The sequence below is a fragment of the Callorhinus ursinus genome, unplaced genomic scaffold, assembly GCF_003265705.2.
Source record: "Callorhinus ursinus isolate GAN/ISIS: 27379988/994484 unplaced genomic scaffold, GSC_fseal_2.0 scaffold13, whole genome shotgun sequence".
Taxonomy (NCBI): Eukaryota; Metazoa; Chordata; class Mammalia; order Carnivora; family Otariidae; genus Callorhinus; species Callorhinus ursinus.
The window spans coordinates 3,557,924-3,580,505 of record NW_027397075.1 but is presented as its reverse complement, the minus strand read 5'-3'; the positions used below and the strand labels follow the sequence as shown (position 1 = coordinate 3,580,505).

General features: G+C 48.1%; 1 protein-coding gene across 9 annotated transcripts in view; it reads right to left on the bottom strand.

The window, feature by feature from the left end:
- Positions 1 to 2,155: 2,155 nt before the first annotated feature.
- MARF1 (meiosis regulator and mRNA stability factor 1) overlaps positions 2,156 to 22,582 on the bottom strand; it is a 44,266-nt gene continuing 23,839 nt past the window's right edge. For 8 of the 9 annotated variants that reach the window (XM_025855510.2, XM_025855512.2, XM_025855514.2 and 5 more), the window contains 14 exons: positions 21,391 to 21,627; positions 21,142 to 21,261; positions 20,250 to 20,425; positions 18,721 to 18,941; positions 17,855 to 17,997; positions 17,544 to 17,677; positions 16,224 to 16,426; positions 15,337 to 15,564; positions 11,748 to 11,978; positions 9,391 to 9,603; positions 8,094 to 8,154; positions 7,881 to 8,006; positions 6,333 to 6,503; positions 2,156 to 4,790 (listed from right to left, as the gene is read on the bottom strand). In XM_025855510.2, the coding sequence (XP_025711295.1) occupies positions 4,546 to 4,790; positions 6,333 to 6,503; positions 7,881 to 8,006; positions 8,094 to 8,154; positions 9,391 to 9,603; positions 11,748 to 11,978; positions 15,337 to 15,564; positions 16,224 to 16,426; positions 17,544 to 17,677; positions 17,855 to 17,997; positions 18,721 to 18,941; positions 20,250 to 20,425; positions 21,142 to 21,261; positions 21,391 to 21,627 (2,509 nt within the window). In that variant the 3' untranslated portion in view covers positions 2,156 to 4,545. Of the gene's footprint in view, positions 4,791 to 4,821; positions 5,539 to 6,332; positions 6,504 to 7,880; positions 8,007 to 8,093; positions 8,155 to 9,390; positions 9,604 to 11,747; positions 11,979 to 15,336; positions 15,565 to 16,223; positions 16,427 to 17,543; positions 17,678 to 17,854; positions 17,998 to 18,720; positions 18,942 to 20,249; positions 20,426 to 21,141; positions 21,262 to 21,390; positions 21,628 to 22,582 lie in introns of those variants that run through there. The other variant, XM_025855513.2, reaches the window with a different exon arrangement.

The following is a 22,582-nucleotide window of genomic DNA, read 5'->3' as shown; positions in this document are numbered from 1 at the left end:
CTCACTCAGAACAGAGGGGAGATGCGGGAGGTTGGCAGGGGTCAGGACTCAGAGTCCATGTGTAAAACCCTATTATCCTCCTCACGTAGGGCAGCGAAACAGGGATTCTACTCGAGAACGGAGAGGTCTTTCCTGATTGCGCACCCGGGCCCCACACCAGATTCAGAGGCTGCTAACACGGAGGGCGGGGGCCCTGCAGGCCCGTGGGCAGGCTTGTCTGCATTCACTGTGAGCGACATCAGAAACTCTGAGGGAGAAGGCGGGGGGAAGGTGGGAGTGGGGGTTCTCCCGTGCCAGGCCCTGCAGTCTAGCCGGGAGGGCTTCCGGGCAGAGGTGGAAGCAGAGGCCTTCCCATGAGCCGCCTGCAGCGGTCGGAGATGGCGCCACCCTGCCCTTGACTGCTGCAGCAGCTCCTGGCTTCTTCACACTGTGGCAGTGGCTACTGAGCTTCCGCTCGCCTCCTCTGTGCTTGGAGTCCCCCATTTCCAAGTACTTCCTTCCCAGAAAATGTGAATTCTTCTCCTCGTCTCGCTGAGGAAGGTCTTGGTCCTCTATTTCAGAGTTGAGATCTTCTAGGCTCCTGGCCCGGGGCACCTGAGAAGTGAGGGCTTCTCTCTTTGTTGCCATTTCCATAATTTGCTGACCCTGTCCCAAAGGCAAGCAGCTGCTTCCTCCTATTTCCCAGGGCTGCCTTCCTCCCAGGGAGAGACTAGAACTTTCCTGGGAAAGTATCAATGCAAACAAGCAAATGGGCTCAGTCTGTCCCCAAAGAGTGGCATGCGGTGACACCAATGCTGTTAACACAGCAGCAGCCCCGAGACTGGCCGGCTACCGCGGGAGTGTGCCGTCAGGCGGTGCAGGTCTGGCAAGGCAGTGGTGGGACCACGCCGACCGCCGGTTTATGGGGCAGTGAGTCAGGGTGCCTGCTCCTCTCGCAGTCCCAGAGCCAACATGTGACCTGTCCCAATCCACGGAGCAAGCCCATTGGTGGGGGAGGCAGCGGGGATGCTTCTGAGCCATGACTGGGTCTCTGCCCATGTGAAGCTGCTAGAAAGCAGAGGACAGACATCCCAGAGCACCATGCTCCTCATGGTGGAGGGAACAGCTAGGGTGAAGCATCAGGAGCCAGGTTCTAGATGTCGGCACCCATCTCCTCTGCATGGACAGGTGCGCCTTCATTCAGCTGGCCATCTTCAAAGCTACCACCTCCAGACCACAAGAGAAACAGAGAGAGAAATGCGGATGCCCTGCTGCAAATCCCAGTCCAGACCTACAGAACATCCCCGTGTCGCTCAATAGGGGCTCAAGGTTTTCTGCAAAGATCTGCTAGCACGAGAGATGTTTGGAAAGGACTGCCAAAGGTTTTTAAGAGCTGTTTAGTGGTGGAATTTTAAAAATGGCACTTCATGGGGCGCCTGGGTGGCTCAGTTGGTTAAGCGACTGCTTTCGGCTCAGGTCACGATCCTGGAGTCCCGGGATCGAGTCCCACATCGGGCTCCCTGCTCGGCAGGGAGTCTGCTTCTCCCTCTGACCCTCTTCCCTCTCGTGCTATCTCTCATTCTCTCTCTCTCTCAAATAAATAAATAAAATCTTTAAAAAAAAAATGGCACTTCATGAAGAAGCAATTCACCCCAACATTCAAGTGTCTTCTAGGTTCTTTTAGATTCTTGCAAGGGGGTGGGGGGCGGGTGTCACGGTGGTCTTAGGGGAAGGGTTTCACCGTGGAATCTGTGAAAGAAGTCTTTTCCAAATGCACTTACTGGAAAAGCATGCCAGGCAGTGACCAAAAACAAGGTAGACTGCAAAATGGGTTTCTCTCATGGGGAGAGAGATCTGAGGGATTATCTCAGGTTTCTAACCAGAGGGGTTTGTGGTTACTGTATTTGCCCCACGTGTGATTATACACTGGAACTCGGCTGGAAACCTCGGAGGGCCCTAACCATGAGGGGGGCAGGCAGTACAGAGAGACACCCGCTGGGGCTGCAGGCTAAGTGAGAAGGGCCCCCGAGAATGTCAGATTACTTCACTCTCCCCAACAACTGGATTTTCAGAAGGGGTGAGAAGTTGGGGGAACCCAATGTGAAAAGAGGAGAGGACTGGACTGGCTTCTCACCCCACCCCTCAGACAAATAACACAGCACTTGGAAGACTCAAATTAGATGCTTGCTTTGTAAAGTTTATTGACAACTGTTTGGTCCCAACACACAAAACAGCACTTGAACCACAAAAAAAGTGTTCAAACAAAGTAGACAGTTAAGAAAAACATCTCTTCCCCCAAGCCCGATCCGAAACAGTGCAAGATGGGAAAGGGGGTTGTGGTGAACTTTTTTTCTTTTTCTTTAAACAGATATATCTAATCTGGTAAATCTTACCACCCAGAAATAATTTCTTTGTCTTAATTCTCATACATCATTTCATTAAGCCTCTGGATAAAAAAATAGATAGCAATCAGACTGGCCGTTGTGGAGTACATCAGGGACACAACAAGCTCACGCTGTATTTATTCTCTCATCTTCCAACAGCGACGGTTAGAGTCACACACGCATCCCACACTGGCTGGCGACTCCAGCGAACGGTTGGGTTTGACCATACTCCCACGACAGTGCACACCTGCAGGCTCTTCTTTGATGGTTGCCCAAAGAAACTGCTCTGAGACTGTTCCTCGTGACTTGTAATGGTACCTCTGACGTTTTTAAAGTCAATCCTGCCCTAGGTGAGCAAAACTAAAGTCCAAGAGTGCAAACTCAGCCTTAAGTCTCAGAATAAGGCAACTGAGGTTCTCGACACCAACTTTCTCACACTGGTTAAAAGCGTCTTAAAAAAAAAAAAATTGGACATCTGCATTTGACTTCCTGCCGTACTATGTCTGTAGGAGAAATGCCTTCATTTGGAGAGGCTTCGCAGAGGGCCATACTGCTTGCAAGCTTTTCCAGGGTTGTTCCATCTCGACTGGGGCCATGTGTGGAGAACTGGGAACCAATGGCTTCATTTTAAAGATTTTGGGGAACAAAAACCCGACTTGTAAAAATCTCTCTGGAGCCCTTGTTTTGTGGCATTTTATCAAAATGCTGGCTATGAAATCAGAGCCCATTTTCTGGCTTTCTAGAAATTACAAAATATAAACATTTCCCCCAAAAGAAACCATCTCAGTAGTGGAAGACCTTATGCCAACAGGTTCTTTCTGCTCTATGAACGAATCCGCCTTTTTGCCCAACAAATACAACCCATTGTAAATGTCAGGTTTCTCCAAGAGGGGTGAGAGACCACCCGTCACTGGATGCCTCCGCCACCTCGAGGCGAAGGTCATTCCACAGGGCAGTGCTCCCTCAAAGGCTGGCTTTTCCCAAATGCCAACATCAGACACCACAAAAAAACCAAACATGCTTCCAACAGCGAGAAATAACAGTAAAAGCAGACACTATTAAAAGACACTGAGCCCCCCCCCCCGCCACACACACACACTCACACATAAAGCTTCCCAGCTACCCAAACCAGGTTTTAAAATTACAAATACAAGGTTAAGATGATCAACCTTGGCCTTCACACGTAGAGATTGAATTTCTGTCTCTTCCTAGTGGAAAGAGTATCGGTATTGCTCCTGTTAAAGCACCTCGCCCCTCAGCTCTGATTTGTAATTTATGCATTTCATGCATATTTTAGAAAATCAGACTCTCTTCCCAACATTGCCGTTCAACACACAATACTGTGTGCTGGAATTCAAATGCTGACTTTAAATTCATGACACCAAGACCATCTCCTTTTCCTTAACCTAATCCATATCACACTGGAACGTAACATAAAAGGGAAGCTTAAAACATCCTCAACTTTCTAGAAAGCTCCTACATGGCACCCCGAAGCGGAAACAGTGTTAAAAAAATTTGTGATGAAGCCACATCTGTCAACTACAGACATAGTTCAATAGAACAAACAAGGCACGCTTACAAGTCACATGGAAGCCAGGAAGCTTCATATCCAACCCGAAAATACATTCTCCCCACCTCGCCCGCCCTTCCGCTTCCATGTGGGAACGCGCAGGGACGCGGAGCCGGCTCTGCGGTATCACACACCATGCACTTGATTTGTACTGTCTGGAGACATCAGTAAGCAAAGGCTGAGAGGCTATCTTATGCTACATGTAAGATTCTACCACGGATGTGGCTTTAATGGCAGTAAAACCACTCCCTTCTAGCTGAGGTCTCACTGCTTTCTCCTTACAGAACACCATTACATTTTAGAATAATTAAGAAAAATTTGGTAAGATATATTAAGGATTCCTTAACAAATGCGAGGAAGTTTTTGGGTTTTTGTTGTTTTGGTTTGTTTGTTTTTTCCAAATAATTAGGGGAGGAGCAAAAAAAAAGAAACACTTCAGCTCTAAAGCTGTGTTCAATGTAAAAGAAACCAAACATTATGGGATACATCTGAAGATGAACTGGCTTCTAGGGGGTTTGCATTCAAACAGAAAAGGCTGTGTTTTTCGAACCCACTTTTGTGTGCAGAATCAGACAGTGTTTCCCCATCCTAATTCTATGTTCAAAACGCGAGTCAAAGCTTGGTTATAGGTGCAAAGGAAAAATTGGCTGCCAATTTTACTCTATTTTTGGGTTGCTTTTTGGCTGGGCTTTCCACGGGCTCCTTGCTGGGCAGTGACTCTGAGGTTTCTGAGGAGGGGCAGGGAGGCACTGGGACAGCTGCTGAGATGCCAGAGAAGCTGGAGTCCGAGGCTGGGCTGTTGTTCTTTACTGGTACTGGAATTTCAATGTTCTCTTCTTGGTTTAAAATCATAATTTCTGTAAACACCAAAAAGCAAACACATTCAGTTCTAGGACCTGTAAGACGTGTGGGGTTTCTCCCTTGTTATCATCTCAAAAAATATTTTTAAAAATCACCCACCAAACATCACGCCCATGCTGCAATTTACATATCAGCTATGTGGCCAACACGTCACGTGAGTCAGATATTTATAAATAAATGGCGCCTCAGCTCTCTCTCCCTGGGATTACAAAGTTTTAGAAAGCTTCACTTTGGGTTATAACTCAATGGGCAACGGTGCAGAAGCATTTTTTCCCCAGTTTGATTCTCTGCCCATTCACTGTGTCAGGTCGTTAAAGACCCATGAGCCTCATGGGACCTGAAGACTTTCCCACGAGGAGGGGCCTCAGTGTCCGGAAGCCCCGGCGCGTTCCGCTCACGGAGGGCTGTGCCCTGCGTGGATCTAAGGCGGGCAGAGACAGGGAGAGAAGTGCACAGAGGCAGTGAAACACAGCCATTTTTCCTTCAGTGTTTACAGGCTGCTCTTTCTCTGGCCGAGCCCCGAGTACTGGGCCTGCTGCAGACGAAATGCACCAAAGCTGCAACCCTACGGGCGCACTGCTATCCGTCTCCCGCCGGCTCCCGCCGTGCCTCCCAGAGGGGTACACTCCTGCTTCTGTCACACGTTACATCTTCCAGTGGCAGAAGGTTTCCCTACCTCCTACTCTCCCGATAAACAGCCTCAGTTCTTTCACTGGGCAACACGAGGCTGTCCCTGGCTTCCCCCTGGAAACAGTAAGCAGAGTGGAGAAAAACCCTTGTGGCAGACGAAGGCGACAGGGAAGGTGCCTCGACAGAGCAGATGGGCCACCTCTCCGGAAGTCAGGTGATAGAGCAAGACAAGGGGCCTGGGGTTCAAATCTCAGCTTGGCCACCTCCAGTCCGGCAGCCTGGGGCCAGCGTGGTCTCTGGTGGCAGGCCAAGCCACGCCCTCCGTCGCCCACCCTGCAGGGCTGCGGTGGGGATGAGGTGTGAGCGTGTCTGGGAGCCCAAGTTCGGGGCCAGCACCAGATCGGTGCTCGCCGCAGCTAGCTTCCAGTCCCTCCTCAGCTTCCTGTGCAGGGCCCAGAGCTCAAGTCACAGACGGCCCTCCCTCCCCTGCTTATATCCCTCACGAGGCCCCGACCCAGAGCCATCATTCACCTCTAGGCCGGACTAGAGCTGCCGTGCACGCACGTGGGGCACCGGGTATGCCCGCGAGCTGCTGCACCTTTACGCAGGCAGGCAACACAAGCCCGGGAAGCCCTCCACACATGCGTCCGTGGGCTTCACGGCCCAGCTGAGTCATCCTTCCAGACCCACTGTTGTTCCCGGGCTGGAGGCTCCCCAAGCCACCCCGGGCTGTGAACCCAGCTTTGCAGGAAAACTGACCGAAGAGAGGGTCGTGAATAATCGGCGCAGGTATACTTGTGCCTGAAAATACAGCTTCTCCCCACCTCCGTCAAACTTTTCCCTTACTGGCATTGTGCTTTGATTTTTTAACCCAGAGAAAATCCCCGCAACCACACAGTGCATCCTACCAGAAGGCTCTTGAGGGTGTTCCTCAAACTGAATGAGATCAGCAGATTGGAGGATGACAGGATCTGGTCTCAGCTGAGGGGACGGCAGGCACGAAGGGACGGGTGCACACAGAAGGTCCACAGGGGAGTCGTTGGTCAGGCGCAGAAGCTCCTGCTCTGTCTGGTGGGGCCCTGGACAGAGAAGGCAGGCCGGGGCTTGACTCAGGACAGCAGTCTATCACAAGTCTGTGCCTGAGGCTTTCTGTCTCAGCCTTCAAGATGAAAAAGGCCAGGAAGTACTCAAGAACTCAAGGTTAACAACAACAACAAAGCCATTAACAGAAAGGTCTGGATCACTCTTTGGTAAATGAAATGCCACAAGCCAGGATCTCCTGATTTGTGTTCTCAGGAACAGCAATGCCCCAAGGGGCAGAAGCCAAAAAAAAAAAAAAAAAAAAGGTTCCACAATCAGCATCCAAAGAGAGGAAATAAGTCCTTAGAAGGGGTATAAAGTAGTTAAAATGAGTAAAAGCTCTGAATCCTAAGACATGGGCCCCAGTTCTATCACTCCCTCACTAAATGATCCTGGTTAAGCTCTTTAACCTCCTGGAACTTGGGTCCCTCATTCGGAGATGGGAGGTAACTTCCCTGCAGGCTGTGCTGACAGCTGAGGGCGGGGAGCTCCATTCCCACGCTTTATAAAATGTGAAATGTGCCCTCCACATACAGGCCACAGTAACACTTCCAATTAGTGACTTACAGAGTCGTACAAAGATAAAAGTCTCATATGCAACAATGGATTCAAAAGTCTTTCAATGAAGTTGCAATTGCTACAGAGCTCAAGTCAGTCGATTTCTATCTAAAAAGGAGGCTCCACATAAAATCTGAGTGGATCAATGTTGTTTTGTGTATTATTTATGCATTATTACCAAGTCTTTCCCAGGCAGGCCCTGTGACAAAGACTCTCTCGATCCAGCTTGAACCTGGCCCTTTTGTGTCCTCTTCTCCGCTAGGCCTTGACCTTGGCCTTCCATGTCTGTCCGGTCCTTACCAAGCCCAGTCTTAGGCATCTTGGGAAGTCAGTTCTTCCAGAACTCCCCACCCCTGCTCTCTGACCAAGGCCCTCATTCCTCCACCTCTGATGTCTTCCCCTGGGTGATGTGCCCCCCCCACCTCTCCCCTCGCTCTGCTCCTTGACGAAAACATCCCCGTTCATCCTTGTACTCAGTTGACTTCCATCTCCCTCCCCGGGTGCGGCAGAGTTGACCCTATTGTAATAGTCTTAAAATACTGCTTAACAAATGTCAGAAAAACTTTTTCCTCTGAAGTCTGAACTGGGCTGACATACTGTCATTACAGGGGTGTCAACATCCTTCAAGAACCTGAACCAGGAACCATAAAATGCTCTGAAATGCAGGCTCATTTTTCTGTTACCAACCGAACACCAGACTGCTTTGGAGAATACATGAAGGCGGCCCACTGTGGTCCTTGCCCCCACCCACTCCCAGCCCACACCCCCGCCAGTTCTTCGAGAATTTCGCAAGCTTGGCTGTCTTGTGCCTCGCTTACCATCGCTGCCTGCTCCAAGTTCGGGTTCCACGGCTGTGCGAGATTTGGGCACCTCCGGGAAGCACTCTGTGGCCGAGGGCTGGTTTTCAGGATGGGTGGGGGCGAGCCCGAGTGAACTCAAACGACCTGGAGGACCAAGAGCAGCCGTCAGAAGGAAAAGTCAGTGAGAGAACCGGGATTTCTGAAGCAGGGAGGGGACGGGTGCTTACTTACTTTTCATGTCATTTTTTAACACTACAATTCTCTTATGACCATGTCCTTTTATCCAGACCACCTGCACACAAGACATACTACTGGTTAAGCAGTGGAAAAGCAGGGGAATTAAACCCTAAATCCAGGAAGAATGGGACCTGTTGCACTGACCTAAATATATTAGAAGTTAGAAATTAATGCCAAGGAAAATTTTTCTATACTTTCTTTAGCTTTTAAAGTAATAGAAGCTGGCAGAGACACGCCCCTTACAAGAAGACGTGTAGTCTAAAAATGGTGAGACTCAGCTTTAAAAATATTCTTTAGGGCTCTCAGAAACACCATCTCCCTAACACCAGTTCTGGTCTGTTGAAGGAGACAGTTCTCACACAAGAGTCCTTCCCATTTTCTCCAGAAACTAAATATACCCTAAGAGAACTAATGGGGACCTTCCAGACCCCTCAAACTAAGCTCCTGGTCCTAATCCTGAAACAGAGTCCTCTCTTCAACTCCTCAGCCAAGCAAGAGTGGGAGCGGAGGCCCCTGGCTCCCAGAACTCCGCCACATGCATCTGCACTGAGTCCCAATCTCAGCCTCCCTGGGTCCTTCACTGCCTCTTGCATTACTTTCAAGAGGGTTCGGTCCCGTTACCACTCTCACCTGGGCTCCAGCCATGGCAAGGGTCCTCGCCAAGCTCCCTCCTCCCCCCCTGCTACTCTGGACACAGCAGTGACACGGTGCTTTTCACACACAAACCTGAGGCTCCCCACTTCTCTCCTCCAGGTCCTTCTGCTCACCCAGAGGAGCAAGGCCCTCTGTAAGTGAGCTCTCATTGCACTGGTAGGCCCCGGCCTGGTTTTTAATGCCCTCAATGTTCCACGCTACTTGTCACTGCTTTGCATCTGCTTATGCAATCTCCTCTGCCCAGACTGTCCCCTCTTCATCACATGGTTCACGTCTATAAATCCCTGACATCTCGGCTCTGGAACAAACCCCGAGCCTGGGCATGGGCCCTGCCCGTGACCCTCCTCAGGGTACCCATGGAGGGCTGCGCGGACCACACTGCCTTGTCACCTGCCAGGTGCCCTGTCCGTCACCTGACACCTTTCTGAGGAAGGGGCTGCAACTTACTCACCTGGCATATACGGATTTAATAAAGACTTGCACAATCAACGCTAGAATCATTCCTTTAATGCCAACAGTACGTTTTTCAAAGTGCCTGCCATTTCATTAGCCTGGCAGCATTTCATGACTGTGTTCAGGAGAGTGAGCCTGGGGCTCTCCAGGAAGACACTCTCCAAGAAGCTCCGAGAATACCCACCTGAGGGATTGCTCCCAAGAGCTCTTCCACGCTACTGTAGCCATAGGTCTTGGGTTGCAGTGTTTCTCCGACATACTTGGTATAGGCCATGGAAAACTCATGGAGAAAAAGCTGCTGGTAGTGGTAAGTATGAAGTAAAGACCGCACGTTCTTGGCAAACAAATACAGGTTCGTGAGCCTCACACATTCCTCTGTTTTATCATTAGTGAAAACCTGGTTCAAGAGAAAAACGCAGCATTAGAGACTTCCAGAGTGGGACGCCCAGGCGACTCAGTTGGTTAGGTGTCTGCCTTTGGCTTGGGTCATGATCCCAGGGTCCTGGGATCGAGCCCCGCATCGGGCTCCTTGCTCAGCGGCGAGCCTGCTTCTCCCTCTGCCTCTGCCCCTCCCCCTGCTTGTGCACACGTGCTAACAAATAAAATCTTAAAAAAGAAAAAAAGAAACTTCCAGAGTGACTGGCCTTGCCCCGCCGCCCCGCCCCCCTCCAGGGAGTCTGGGCCTTCAGCTGAGAGTGAAAAGGCACCAAGTCAAGTTGAAAATGGGCACTAAGCTTGGGAGGAGGGGGCTGTCATTCAAGGATCTCCTCACAGAAAGTGCTACCTTAGAGCAAACGTCAATTCTACCTGTGCGTCTAAGATGGCAGAGGTCTGGGGAAATAGCATTGTCAGAAAGGAAGGAAACTGGCAGATATGGGGTCTCAAACAAAAGGAGGCAGTGAGGAGGGGAGACAAATTCCCAGTGAGAGGACTGCATCAGACAGCGGGGACTGAGGCCAACGAACCCCCTCGCCCAAAGTGGGGATCCAAGGAACTCTGTGCTGCAGGATGACCACATTAATCTTCTTTAAGGGAAGAAACCCCAAAGTTCTTCTGTCGTCAAGTAAACAAATTTCTTTACCATAAACCTTTCCAGAGTCTTTAATGTGCACTGACAATCTCCAAGGGAAGGGATATTTCCCACTCTGAGCTGGCCACGGAAAGCCTTTTGTCTGGGATCCGTTTACGCTACCTAGAACCACCGTTCACATAAAAGATAATCAACAGAGCTCTGAAAATGTTGGATGTGATATTGTGAGGACAAACCAGAGCTGGACAGTAGTTGGAGTGGGAAAAATCGTTTTTATTCAAGAACTACCGCAATAAAAGGAAAGAACCTCAGTGCAGAATTGGGCTCCATTCTGAATACAACGAAGAAAAGTGAAGATTTATAGCTAAGGAGGGAGGGGGTATTGGTGGATGGAAAATTACCAAGACATCCAAGGTTGCAGTCTAGTGTAGAAGGCGGCTCCCAAGAGCCTGGCCCGAGTTTGGCCAAGGAGAGAGCTTCTGTCCATATCTCTGATTTATTTAATTATCAATCACATGGTTATATGGTAACAATGGGATAGCACTCTTTTTCCACCTTGCTGGACTTTACTGGTTAATACCCTATTTACAATCACTGTCTCTTGGGGGACTGTATTAGTTAGGTTTTGGTGTTAAAGTTGCTTTGGCTTCATAAAATCAAGTGGTGAGGTTTTTTGTTTTTGTTGTCTTTTTGTTTTGTTTTTAATACGGCCTAGAATGGTTTTTAGGAAGTTGGGAGTAATTCTTTAAAGTTAGTTAAAAATCCAACTGTTAACAACCTATCTGGTCCTGGTATCTTTTTCACTGGTTAAAATTTCAATGATCTTACAGCCTCTCTTGTGGTAACTGGTCTAATTTTTTAAAAAAGATTTTATTTATTTATTTGACAGAGAGAGACCACAAGCAGTTGGAATGGCAGGCAGAGGGGGAGAGAGAAGCAGGCTCCCCACTGAGGAAGGAGCTCGATGCAGGACTTGATCCCAGGACCCTGAGATCATGACCTAAGCCAAAGGCAGATGCTTAACTGACTGAGCCACCCAGGCACCCCAACTGGTCTAATTTTTAACTTCTTGGGTCAATTTTGATAACTTGGCCAGGGGAGGGGGGCTTATTTACATCCGTAATATTCTCCTATGATTCTTTTTAAGTGCTATTCTTAAAAGACGACTCAGGTGACCAGCCTTCCTTTCTGATCAGTGTCTGACTGATGACAGCCCCCCTCCCTGCCCCCACACCATCCATCTTGTCAGAAAGCGCTAACAGTAGTCAACTGCAGCCTGGCGTAGCACAAAAACACCCCAGCTCAGGACTCAGGAGGCCGCGGCTTCCCTCTTAGCTGGGCACTCATTTGGGCAAGGTGCCTGTAACCCTGCTCTGACTTGGTTTGTTCAAGTACAAAATGACCGACTGGTCCTTTCCCGCTCTACATCCTCTAACCCAGACCATCAGGTGCCCAGGAACAGTTCGGCAGATCTCAGTAAGATGGCTCTACAGAACCGTTAGCACTCGTACCTCCACTAAGTAGGGCAGACTCTTCAGAAGTTCAGTCAAGGTCATGAATCCATATTCACAGGGGTTGAGGGGAGCACTGTGGGTAGTTTCATAATGTCTCTTGAGCTCATCGACAGAAAGGTGGGAGGCTCCTTCCCAAGACATCAGCAACACCAGTAGCTGGGCAGTGAGGGCGCGCAGGGACTTGCGGTTGATCAGCTGAATCTGTTTGCCTGACTCCATGTCAGCAATCTGGGGGAACAAGAGTCCCAGAGTTTCCCAGCTCGAGAGCGGCACACTGGGCACGGCCACCTGGCTCAGCTACTATCCTTCGGGCTAGGGAGACCAACAGAGGGAAAACCTCTACTTCCTTCTCGTACCCGTGAGTGAGTGCGTGAGTTTGTTTCCGGCTGCTGTGGGACACCAGAGTGGGAACTGTACCCTCCCTTTCTGCTGGTCCACAATCAGACAGCCATCGATACCAGCCCTCTCTTAGGGCACTCATTCCACTCCCCTATGGAAGGAGGGAAGACTGGCGAGCCGACATCCAGGGGCCCAAGACCCCGAACTGAAGGTTTCTGTGCTCAAGGGGGTAGTGTGGACTGCAGGTGACAGTCTACAGGGTGCTCTGCAGACTGACTCACCCCACCTTTGTGTCCCAGACTAGACTGAAGGCCCACTCTGACTAAAGGCACCCGCACTCCTCTAGTCCCTCATCACGAGCCAGCAAGTGGGTATTTTCCTATTTGACTACATTTTTCTCCCTTGCTTCTCGAGGAGATACAGGGTTGGAGTGATGAAGTGCACTGGAAGGGGGACCTTCTGGAAAAGACACAGGTTAGCAATGGGAGACCAAAGAGCATGTGAAGAAACAGGCATGTGCTAACCAAGAGCTGCAGGCCTTGGGCAGAGGAACAAGTCCGTGAACTGAGCCGTCACTGGACTTAAAACAGGCAGAGCTTCAGTATGCGCGTGCTTAGGTGCTGGTACGCGAACCAAGTTTACTGATACAGAACTGCCCCCTGTCTGGTTTCCCAGCCAAGACCACAGGTCTCAGTGCCTCAGTAAGGGCTGGGTAATCACAGGCTCGTACTCCCTGGGGCTCTGGGTTCTCAGAGGCAGAGAGAGGTGAATAGCACTTGAGAAACCATCACAATCCCAGTGTGTCCCTGGTTTGGACGCTCACCCAGAGCCAAGGCAGGAGGTTAGTGCGTAGGCCCCCCACCCCACTTATCATGGTTACAGATTTGTGGAGATTTCAAGGACAGGTTTCCTCTGCAGACGCAGGGTTTAATCAATCAACAGATTCAAGCCTCGGGGAATCCGAGCCATATTCTCAGATGCCCAGACCACTGCTATAACTCCAGCCTTTCAAGGAGAAAAAAACAAAAACCTGCTCTTTTGATGCTTAGAGAAAGCTCCTGATTCTGAACCCATGCTACACAACTGAACCAACTGGGGAGCTTACAAAAAATGCCAACGCTCAGAGCGCACTGGGACTGATTACACCAGAATCTCGGAGGCAGGAGTGAAGTCCGGGCATCAGCATTTCCCAGAGGCTCCCAGGAGAGGCTGTAGAAGGCAGGGCAGCACACCAGAGCCCCCCTGATCCCTCCCCATGCTGACTGCTGATGCCCCAACTCCCCACTCAGTCACCCTCGCTCATCAAAATCTCTGGTCATGGCTTAGACCTGCAATCCACTGGAGTCCACCACTGCCTTCGCACGCTGGGTGACCGAGCATCCAGGGGGCCTATCCCACCCCGTGGCCTTTCTGTTCCTCATCCACCCCATCTGCAGGCACATCCTCTCCTACTCAATTCCACTGCAGACTCCCATTCCCAGGTCACACTTGCAATTACCGGCTACCGCCCACCTCCCACGTAGCTCACGCAAACCTCCCACGCAGGCCGCACGAGAAAGGAAGCCTGGGGTAAGACGCTGGGGTGGGAAACCGGAAAGAGATTCCAACAATCAGCTCTTCTTAACCCCTTCTCCAGCTTCACCTGCACGGACTCCCATGTTATCCCAATTCAAGTCCTCTCCCTTCATTACACGTTCCTCTTTCATCCACCTTGGCGCTGATGGGCCATTAATTCATTGCCTTTCTGGTCATATTCTGGAAGCTCCCTTGTCCCTATGTCTTTTCTTTGCACCATCTGGCAAACTCCCCCCTTCAGCCCACTGTCTGCTTCCCCTGCGCCTGCACCAAAGCAGCCCCGCACCACTGAGCGTCCCCACAGTAGCGCCACGGGCCCCGCCATCTCCCTGCGGAGCTCCCCCTACTCCCAGCACCCCTGCCTGAGGTCCCCAGCAGGTCCCATGCACCACGGTGGCCACTTCAATCGTGAATCCTGTCTCTTTCAGGTACCTCCCTCCTCTTCCCAGGGAGGAACATCAAACTTACTGCCTCCACCCTACACTCCCTCCCTTTGGTCACAGTGCTAATGTCAGGGCTGTGCCTCCTTCCGCTGAACGCCGATTCCCAGGCCTGCCTCCTCAGGATTCCCCACCCTGCCACCCTGTCTCGCCTTTGGGTATTTATCTCCTCTTCCTCAAGCAGATCCTTCCCTGTGGCTCTCACATATGCTCAAGTCTCCCCACCGGGAGCAAAGCAGCTGCCAGAAAGCGCACTGGCGCACTCCGTCCTGCGGTCTCCTCTCACCACGCTCTCTCCTCCCTCACAAGCACACAAGCCGAAAAGCTGTCTGCGTGACCGGTCACCACCGTCGTGTCCCACTCCTCCTGCCTCAACCCACTCCATGTGCCTTTCTTCGGTCCCCACACACTGGCGCTGACGCCGTCTTGGCTAGCAACCCTAAGCCCCCCCCCCCCAACTTAGCTAGGCCCGCAGGTCACGCTAGTCCCTGCCTTCACCCGTCCTCCCAGTAGGCGGCACCGGGAGTGTGCCACACTCCTAGTGTCCTTCCCGCTCTCCGGCAGCTCCTTCTCAGTCTTCTGTGGAGGTTCATGTCCCTTTAACCGGACAGTACATAACTGGATTCCTTCCAGATCTGTAACTGGGGCTGCCCCCACTTCGTACATTTTCCCTTTCACTTCTCCCTCCTTATAGTGAGTTTTCTTGGTCCCGTGCAGGAGGCAGCTTGAAACGGTCCAGCTGCTCTGCCTGGGACGGGGAGGGTCAGCTCAGCCCAGGGCGGGAAGAGGAAGTTAGCCTCCCCGACCTCCTATTAACAGCAACGAAGACAGCTGTGAGCCTAGCAAGCTCCTAAATCTACTCAAGTCTGTCAGAATCTGGGAGGGGCAAGAGGTCTGTGATTACAGTCTCCCCACAACTTCAGAGACCACAGTCCGCTTAGATGGATACTCCTGAGAAGAAACACCCTCGGATAAAACAGAAACCTCACCGGCTCAAAGGGACGTGACTGCGGCAAGGCCTCTAAGAAACACAGAAGAGCAAGTGCAGAACTCTTACCTGCCAAACCAGAGTCATCTCCTGCTACCTAGTAACGCATTAATGGCGTACGAAGCACGTGCTGTGAGGCGGTGACTAGTGCCAGGCGTGAACGAGGAAATGCTAAGCTTAGGTAAACACCCCGGGGAAGATGCTGCCGCCATGTTTTCATCCATGAAAATAAAAATCTGCTCACCTTTACCACATGGCAGAGTTTCTGTGTTAAAGCCGAAATTGAACTGACATCGTAGTCTTGGAGACGAAATGTGTAACCAAAAGTTTTAGCATATTCCGTAAGCAGATCTGTCATCATAAGGCAGTTATCTTTTTGGGACCTAAGGAGTTTGACAAACTGGGCAGCCAAAGCTTTGAATCGTTCCACCTCCGTCAAAGTGAGGATCTTTTCTTCCCCACATTCCAATACCTTGGAAAACACACAGGAGGAGGAAGGCGAGAGTGAACAAGTTGGGATTGTTCATGGAATTCGACGGCATATGAACGTATACACTTAGTAACTAAGAAGCACTCTGGTGTTCTTTCATAGATACAGAGCTTCAGTTTTGCAAGATTTTAATACTACTGAAATGCACACTTAAAAAAGGGTTAACTAGGTGATGTGTATTTTATCACATACAAGAAAAATTTTAAAAGCACTTTAGGGGTCAAAAACAGTAATGCTAATAAAATTAACAACAGAAATCTGGTTCAACTTCACAGTGGCTTAACAGCTAAGCATTCGTACCGCCTCATATACTCATCCCCACAGCCAACCTAAGAGATGTGAAAAGTATGGTGCTAATGGAAGAATATTCCATTTAAGAAATTGAACTATTTAATCTCTTTTTTCAATAATTACCCTGAAACAAATTTAAAGGATGATTTCTTTCTTTATTGAAGGAAAAAAAACCCCACATTTACCTAAAAATACTAACTAGCTAGCCAACAACCTAGCTTCTCTGATCAAAATGTTTAAGGTTTTCCTCCTATTTCCTAAATCACTACTTCCCAGGAAAAATAGACCTGGAAAAGAACAACTCCCCCCAATATTGTTCAGAAAAATATAACTGGAATCTCTTCACTCACTTGTAAAATATCAGGTATGGCTTCAAAAAGTTCAAGTAGTTTGGTGAACCCGTAGTATGCGAGTTTGCACTGCCGGCCAAAGTGGTGGTGGTAGGAAGGGATAAATTTGTTAAAGGGCATCCGGAAGTGCGGCTGGTGCCGTAGCAAATCAACAACATCCTTGGAGAACTGTTTTGTCCTTTCTATTTCATCCTGGGTACGCTCTTACAGAGGAAAAAATAAAAAAATAAATCACAGTCTTCTTCCATTCATTTGTGTTAAACCTGATTGCCGGATTAGTCCTATGCACAGATGACAAGAAATGCCATCTCTGCGTTCCAAACACCCACAACCTAAAACAAACAGGTTCATGTTCTCTCTGTGCAGAATGGTTTTCAAACTCTCTGGAGGACACACCACCAGGAAGCTAGGAGACTATTATGGTATACTATGAAAGACACATACACACTCATGTCATCTGGCCTTGCAAGCTGAACGTTATTTTCTCTAGCTCCCCGTCGCCCACCCCGTCCCATATATATGAGCATGACATACACCCAGCTCTCTGTACTTGAAAAAGTAATCTAGACATTATTTCTATAAAACTGCATTTCTGAATAGCCACACGCTTTTTGGGTCTTCTTCTGATCTTCAGTTAAAATTGCTAGCAGAAGAGAGTACAGGCAACAAAAGTTTAACAAAAATACAGGGGAGAAAAAGATTCAACTTTAATTTTTGTTTCTATTAATTTGTAAATGAGAATCGGAAAACTGACATTACTCCAAAAGCTTTGGAGTATTATGATTTCATGAACGTCAGCGTTCTGCAGGAACAGAGGTTAAGAAGCACTGATTAATGATACTGGGAGAACAGGACAGTAGGTAGATGTAATTTTACCTATCCCAGCTCCCAGACCTCAACCAGAATGACCGAAATGTGAAAGATAAAACATCTGCTTGGATCTTCTTCCTTCTCAAGAATGCACAGTCAAGTAGCTCAGTTAAAGAGAAGAGACAAGCTACAGCCATGGTAACTGACTCTCAGCTGGATAATTATGGTGGCAACAGCCACAGACAGGCTGAAGAAAGCATTTCAAGAAAGTGCCGCTTATGCCCTTCTTTTCCCTACGGTGAATTCTAAAAAATCAGCTTGCTTTTCTTGTTGGCAAGTTGCTGCACCTGCTCTGAAGAACCTCAGATCCACTGCACAGCGAGAGTTCTCACAATGCACTTTCCATGGAATCTTCAGGAACCATGGAGGTGGCGGAAAGGATACAGGAGTCTATGTTAAGGTAAACACTGAGATACGCAACTGTCTTCCAGCACATTTAAGTCAACATACCTCTCTTGGGGATACAAATCACCATTTCATTATCTTGTTGGGACAAGCAGATGGTTGTGTCTGGTATCTCTGATACGATATCGATCAACTCACAAACACCGTATTCGGTGACATCCCAGTCTTTTGAGAAACACCTAGAATTTAACGAGGAAAATGGGTGAAGAATGAGAAATATCACTTGCTAAATTAACTTTTAAGTCTTCCTCAAAAATGCTAAGTAGAAAACGTTAGATGATTATTTTAAATTGGTGGGGAAAAAAAGTGTTTTGAAATATTTGCTTTCCTTTTCTTCCCCCTTCTCATCAACTCACCAATGATAAGCCTGTGAGAACTCCCTTACGATGACCTGTTTGCTGGCTTGGGATTTGAGAAGTTTTAGTAAATCCTGAGTAAAACGCTTCACCTGGGCCCTGTGGGTAAGGGTCAACAAACGTTTGGAGCCCATTCCGAGAATCTGCAAATCAAACACTTTGATTATTTATACTTGTCAGACCTTGGCACATACTGACTCTCTGGCGGATGGTATTCTCTCTCTCCTGTTACTGCTCTCAGAGAACAAGTCCTTTTATACGTGGTATCTGCATTTTCAAACGCATGAAGATCAACAGAACGTAGATGGTCAAAATGAACAACTGTTCAAGTGCCTGGGACCCCCGCCCCCTTTTTGTTTGCCCTATATAGCCCTTCTCAAATAGTCATGAGTATAGAAATAAAAAGCATATTATTAAACTGGGCAACTAATTTTGTCTACAAAAGACAACCAAGGTGTTCCAGGACATTTTATAAGTGGGGAGCTGTTTTATAGGCAAGAAGCTATAGAACACTCTAAATTAATAGGGCAAAGACTCCTTAGGAACCAATGCTAGGCTCCAGCCCGGGAGCTGGTCTTTAACTCATTGATGAGAGCCAAGCCCGTGTTCAGGGCCCCTCCTCTGTAAGAGTGAACAATCCTGGAGAGGCCTGGGCTAGGAAGAGGAAAGTGGGTCTACAGAGATGAGAAGGAAAATACTCCTCAGTGCTCTAAGGGGTTCCTTCTTTATGTTTAAACTCATAGTTTTCTGGAAAAACTGAGAAGCCACCTTGAATGAGGTTACCAGCTACCCTGTTTCTTGGAAGGAGCCAAAGCCAAAGAGGAACGTTCCCGTCATTAAGCAAGTAATCTTTAAGCTTTCCTTACCTGCAATACATGAGGCACGGCTTCCAATAATTCTATCAGCTTGGAATATCCATAGTCTGATACCCGACACTGCTTTGCAAAATGGTGGTGGTAGGACGGGATGAAATTACTAATGGGGATGACACAGGATGGTTGGCTCCTTAGCAGGTCAATCACTTCCCTGCTGAACTGGATCAGCTGGGGGTTGCCCACAGGACTTTTAGACCGCAGAAGCCAAGGGTCTAGACAGGGGGAGAAAAATGGAACATGCCTAAGACAGGATTTCACCCCTGAAAGAAAGTTAACTAACGTCACCCTCCCTCACCTGAGCTCAACCATGACCAAAGAGATGAGACCAAAGGGCTGCTTTACTTCTCAGCATCTATACTCAGGTCCCATATAATCTATGGGCTAGCCCAACCTCTTTATGGGCTGGCAGGTGCTTTACTACTACTTTTCAAAGTCCTGGAGTCAAAGTAAAGCATAGTTCAGCAGTGTTAAAGCAGAAGTGATATTACACAGGATGTTTGCAGCTTATAAACTAGTTGTATTTCAAAGATTCATTTGTAACTTGGTCCCATGGAACATACTTTCCCACAGAAACAAAGTTATGGATGGGCAGCAAGCAGGTAGCCCAGAAAAGCCTAACAAACCTGCAAGGAAGCTGAAAACATTGCTCAGGAAACCATGGAAAGCGGTTAACATAAAACTAGCTGATATAAAACTAAGAAAGAGGTTCTTGCATTTATGTTGAATATCCATGTAATTAAGAAAGTTTTAATTACAAAAGTATAATCGGATGGAAACCTTTCTACAAGACTGGCAGGCTAACGAGAAAGGAGAAAGAGCACAAGTATATGGGAGCCTGTGTGGTCTAGGACTGAGGGGAAAGGCAGGAGAAAGTGGTAAGCAGCTCTGATACAAACATTTTTCCTTCCCTGGTAATCCTTACCTTTCTTCCCATAGGGGGAGGAGCAAAGGAGGAAGTGTTTGGGGTCAAAGAGAAGGACATTTCCACAGGAAGGCAACAATTTTCAGGGCTGTTCACAGGTGGCGGGGTTAGACACCTGCAGCTCAGGGGAGGCCCAACTCAGAAACTCACCCAAAGCTAGGTTTACATTTCCTGGTCCTTTACACTGGGAGATAAATCTGTTTTCATATTTATCAAAGTCAGAAACATTGACCAAAATGAATTTCAAAGGTAAAACTGCATTTAGAGGTATTTCTTTCAAATACCTGAAACGATTTTTAAAAGGCCAGTCAACTGACAAGCCAAAAAGCTTCACAAAATTAGGTAGGGCTAAAGAGATTTGTAACTGTGAAATGTGGGTTTTTAAAATTTTTTTTACAGAATTGATGCTGGTCCTTGCAAAAAGTCTGGTTCTGCCAGACCTTCAGCACTTTAGAGAGTAGTTTCAGCTTTTAAAAGATCAAAGGAGACATTCACGGTGCTTTGCGCTTGGCAAACAGTGCTGCCGTACCAGATAAAAGCCAGCAAGCTCCTCTCACAGTAACCAGTGGCTCAGAAAAACCGAAAGCCTGACTCCTACCCGTGTTGGGAGGCGGGGGCTTGTTGTGAATCCATTTGACCACTTTGACGCCATTCTGTGCAGTGGCGATGTTGACACCTGGAACACAGGTGATGAGGTGTTCCAAGGGAACACCCCCTTGAGTCTCCTGCACTACTTCCAGTTCACCAAACTCGGCAGCGTAACAATCTGGAAAGCTGAAGTGGGGGAAAAGAAGGCTGATTAAAATAATGGAAAAGCAAAGCACCTGCTAAACAGAAATCTTTAACATATCCATTCATAAATCATTTCTCCTTAAATCCTCAGGATCTGGGTTTGAATGTGAAAATTCAGGTCCCAGGGAGGGGGAGGCCATCACTGCAGCATTGACCTGTTTGATGCATTGAGGATACCACAAATACCTAGACAATGTTCCAGCAGAGGGTGTGAGAAACAAGGCAACTGGGTTCCAAGCCAGTTATTTACCTGCTTTAAGGTCTCAATGGCTTTAGGGCAAACTTTGTCCCGTGCTGGCCCCTATTATTAAGTGTACTGTGTGGCCCACGGGATGATTACATGGCCTTCTGAAGAACACCTCTCTCTCAAGCTTTACGATCTACTGCTTGAGGTTGTGTAAACGCTGGCAGCGTGCATGCATACATCTAATACAGCGTTTACACTAATCTCATCTCTGTGGGGAAGAAATGTTCCTATTCGTTGCTTACGTTTCTAAAAATCAGCACACACACAAATTTTTTTGTGGAAGTACCGAGCATATGGATCCCATTTCAGATATACTTTGACTGCAAGGTGCTAAAAATGTTAGGATGAAGCATTCTATAATACTCGCTTGGGAAGAGGTGTGGGCAGAGGGCAGACTTTCTAGAAAGAGGAGAACCAAGGCATCATATCTCAATGGCTTTGACATGTTCACCTTAATAAAGGCACGGTGCCCTCGTGTGTCTGCAGAAGACTATGAACCTGGGGCGCAAATGTCTTCAAAGAGAGAATCACAAAAGGAATCTTATAGGAGTCTGGATCAAATTCATGTTCACTACAGAAAAGAGAACACAATAGTTAGCTGACGTTTCTCTGTGGTCTAAAACATTTGTAAGGTGACTATAACAGATATTCTATCACCTTATGCAAAAGGATGATTTCTAAAGGGAGATGAGTGTTATACCTGAAGTCCTTATTGGAACAATGCTGTCTGCAGACAGGCTCATGATATTCTAACTCTTCAAATATAATTGGGCTGCAATTCGTCGAGGAGCCATCATGTGACTGGGAAGACCCCAAGGGGCTCTGCCGGGCCTGACTGCTGGGTAGGAGACACACCAGTCTGCCATTTCCTTGTTCACGGATTGCGACCGTGTCTGTTAATTTATATAAATCCGACACATTCAACTTGTGTCCAAACCTAAAAGCGAGGAAAAGGAGAGAGATGCTGATTTAGAATGTTTTTCTTTGATTATACAGCAATGCCTGTGTATCTGATGAAATAAAGGGCTAGCGCCAAGAATGGTTCCTCTGTCTCTTCAAAAGTAAAACTGGAATAATCCTACTATAAATTCATTCACTACCAAACCAGTAATGCTTGGCACTTCTTCGAGTCACCTCTGGCTCACTGCCCATTAGTCACTATGTCATTTGGTACTTATTCCTCGAACCCTGCAGTTTCTGTAAATGACCTCACCTAATTTTCTGAGATGGAAAGCTATCTGATATGACCTCTTTCAACCTGGCTCCCCCAAGCTGGAAAACCCTCTGTATTACCTACCCCTCTCACCATGTCTGCTCAACTCCTTCAGAAGAGGTGTACTTCTTCCTAGTTACTCCCTACCTCATCTATGCCTCAACCTCATGACCCACACTCCCCGAGGCTCAACTCCTCAATCATCCCCCCCGACGCAGGTCTTTCACACTTGGAGCTTAAAACCACAAGGGGTGCCTCAAAATACTAGCCAATAGGATCCAACAGTACATTAAAAGGATTATTCACCATGACCAAGTGGGATTTATCCCTGGGCTGCAAGGTTGGTTCAACATCCGCAAATCAATCAACGCAATACAATACATTAACAAAAGAAAGAACAAGAATCATATGATCCTCTCAATAGATGCAGAAAAAGCATTTGACAAAGTACAGCATCTTTTCTTGATCAAAACACTTCAGAGTATAGGGATAGAAGGTACATACCTCAATATCATAAAAGCCATCTATGAAAAACCTACAGCGAATATCATTCTCAATGGGAAAAGCTCAGCTTTTCCCCTAAGGTCAGGAACGCGGCAGGGATGTCCACTATCGCCACTGCTATTCAACATAGTATTAGAAGTCCTAGCCACAGCAATCAGACAACAAAAAGAAATCA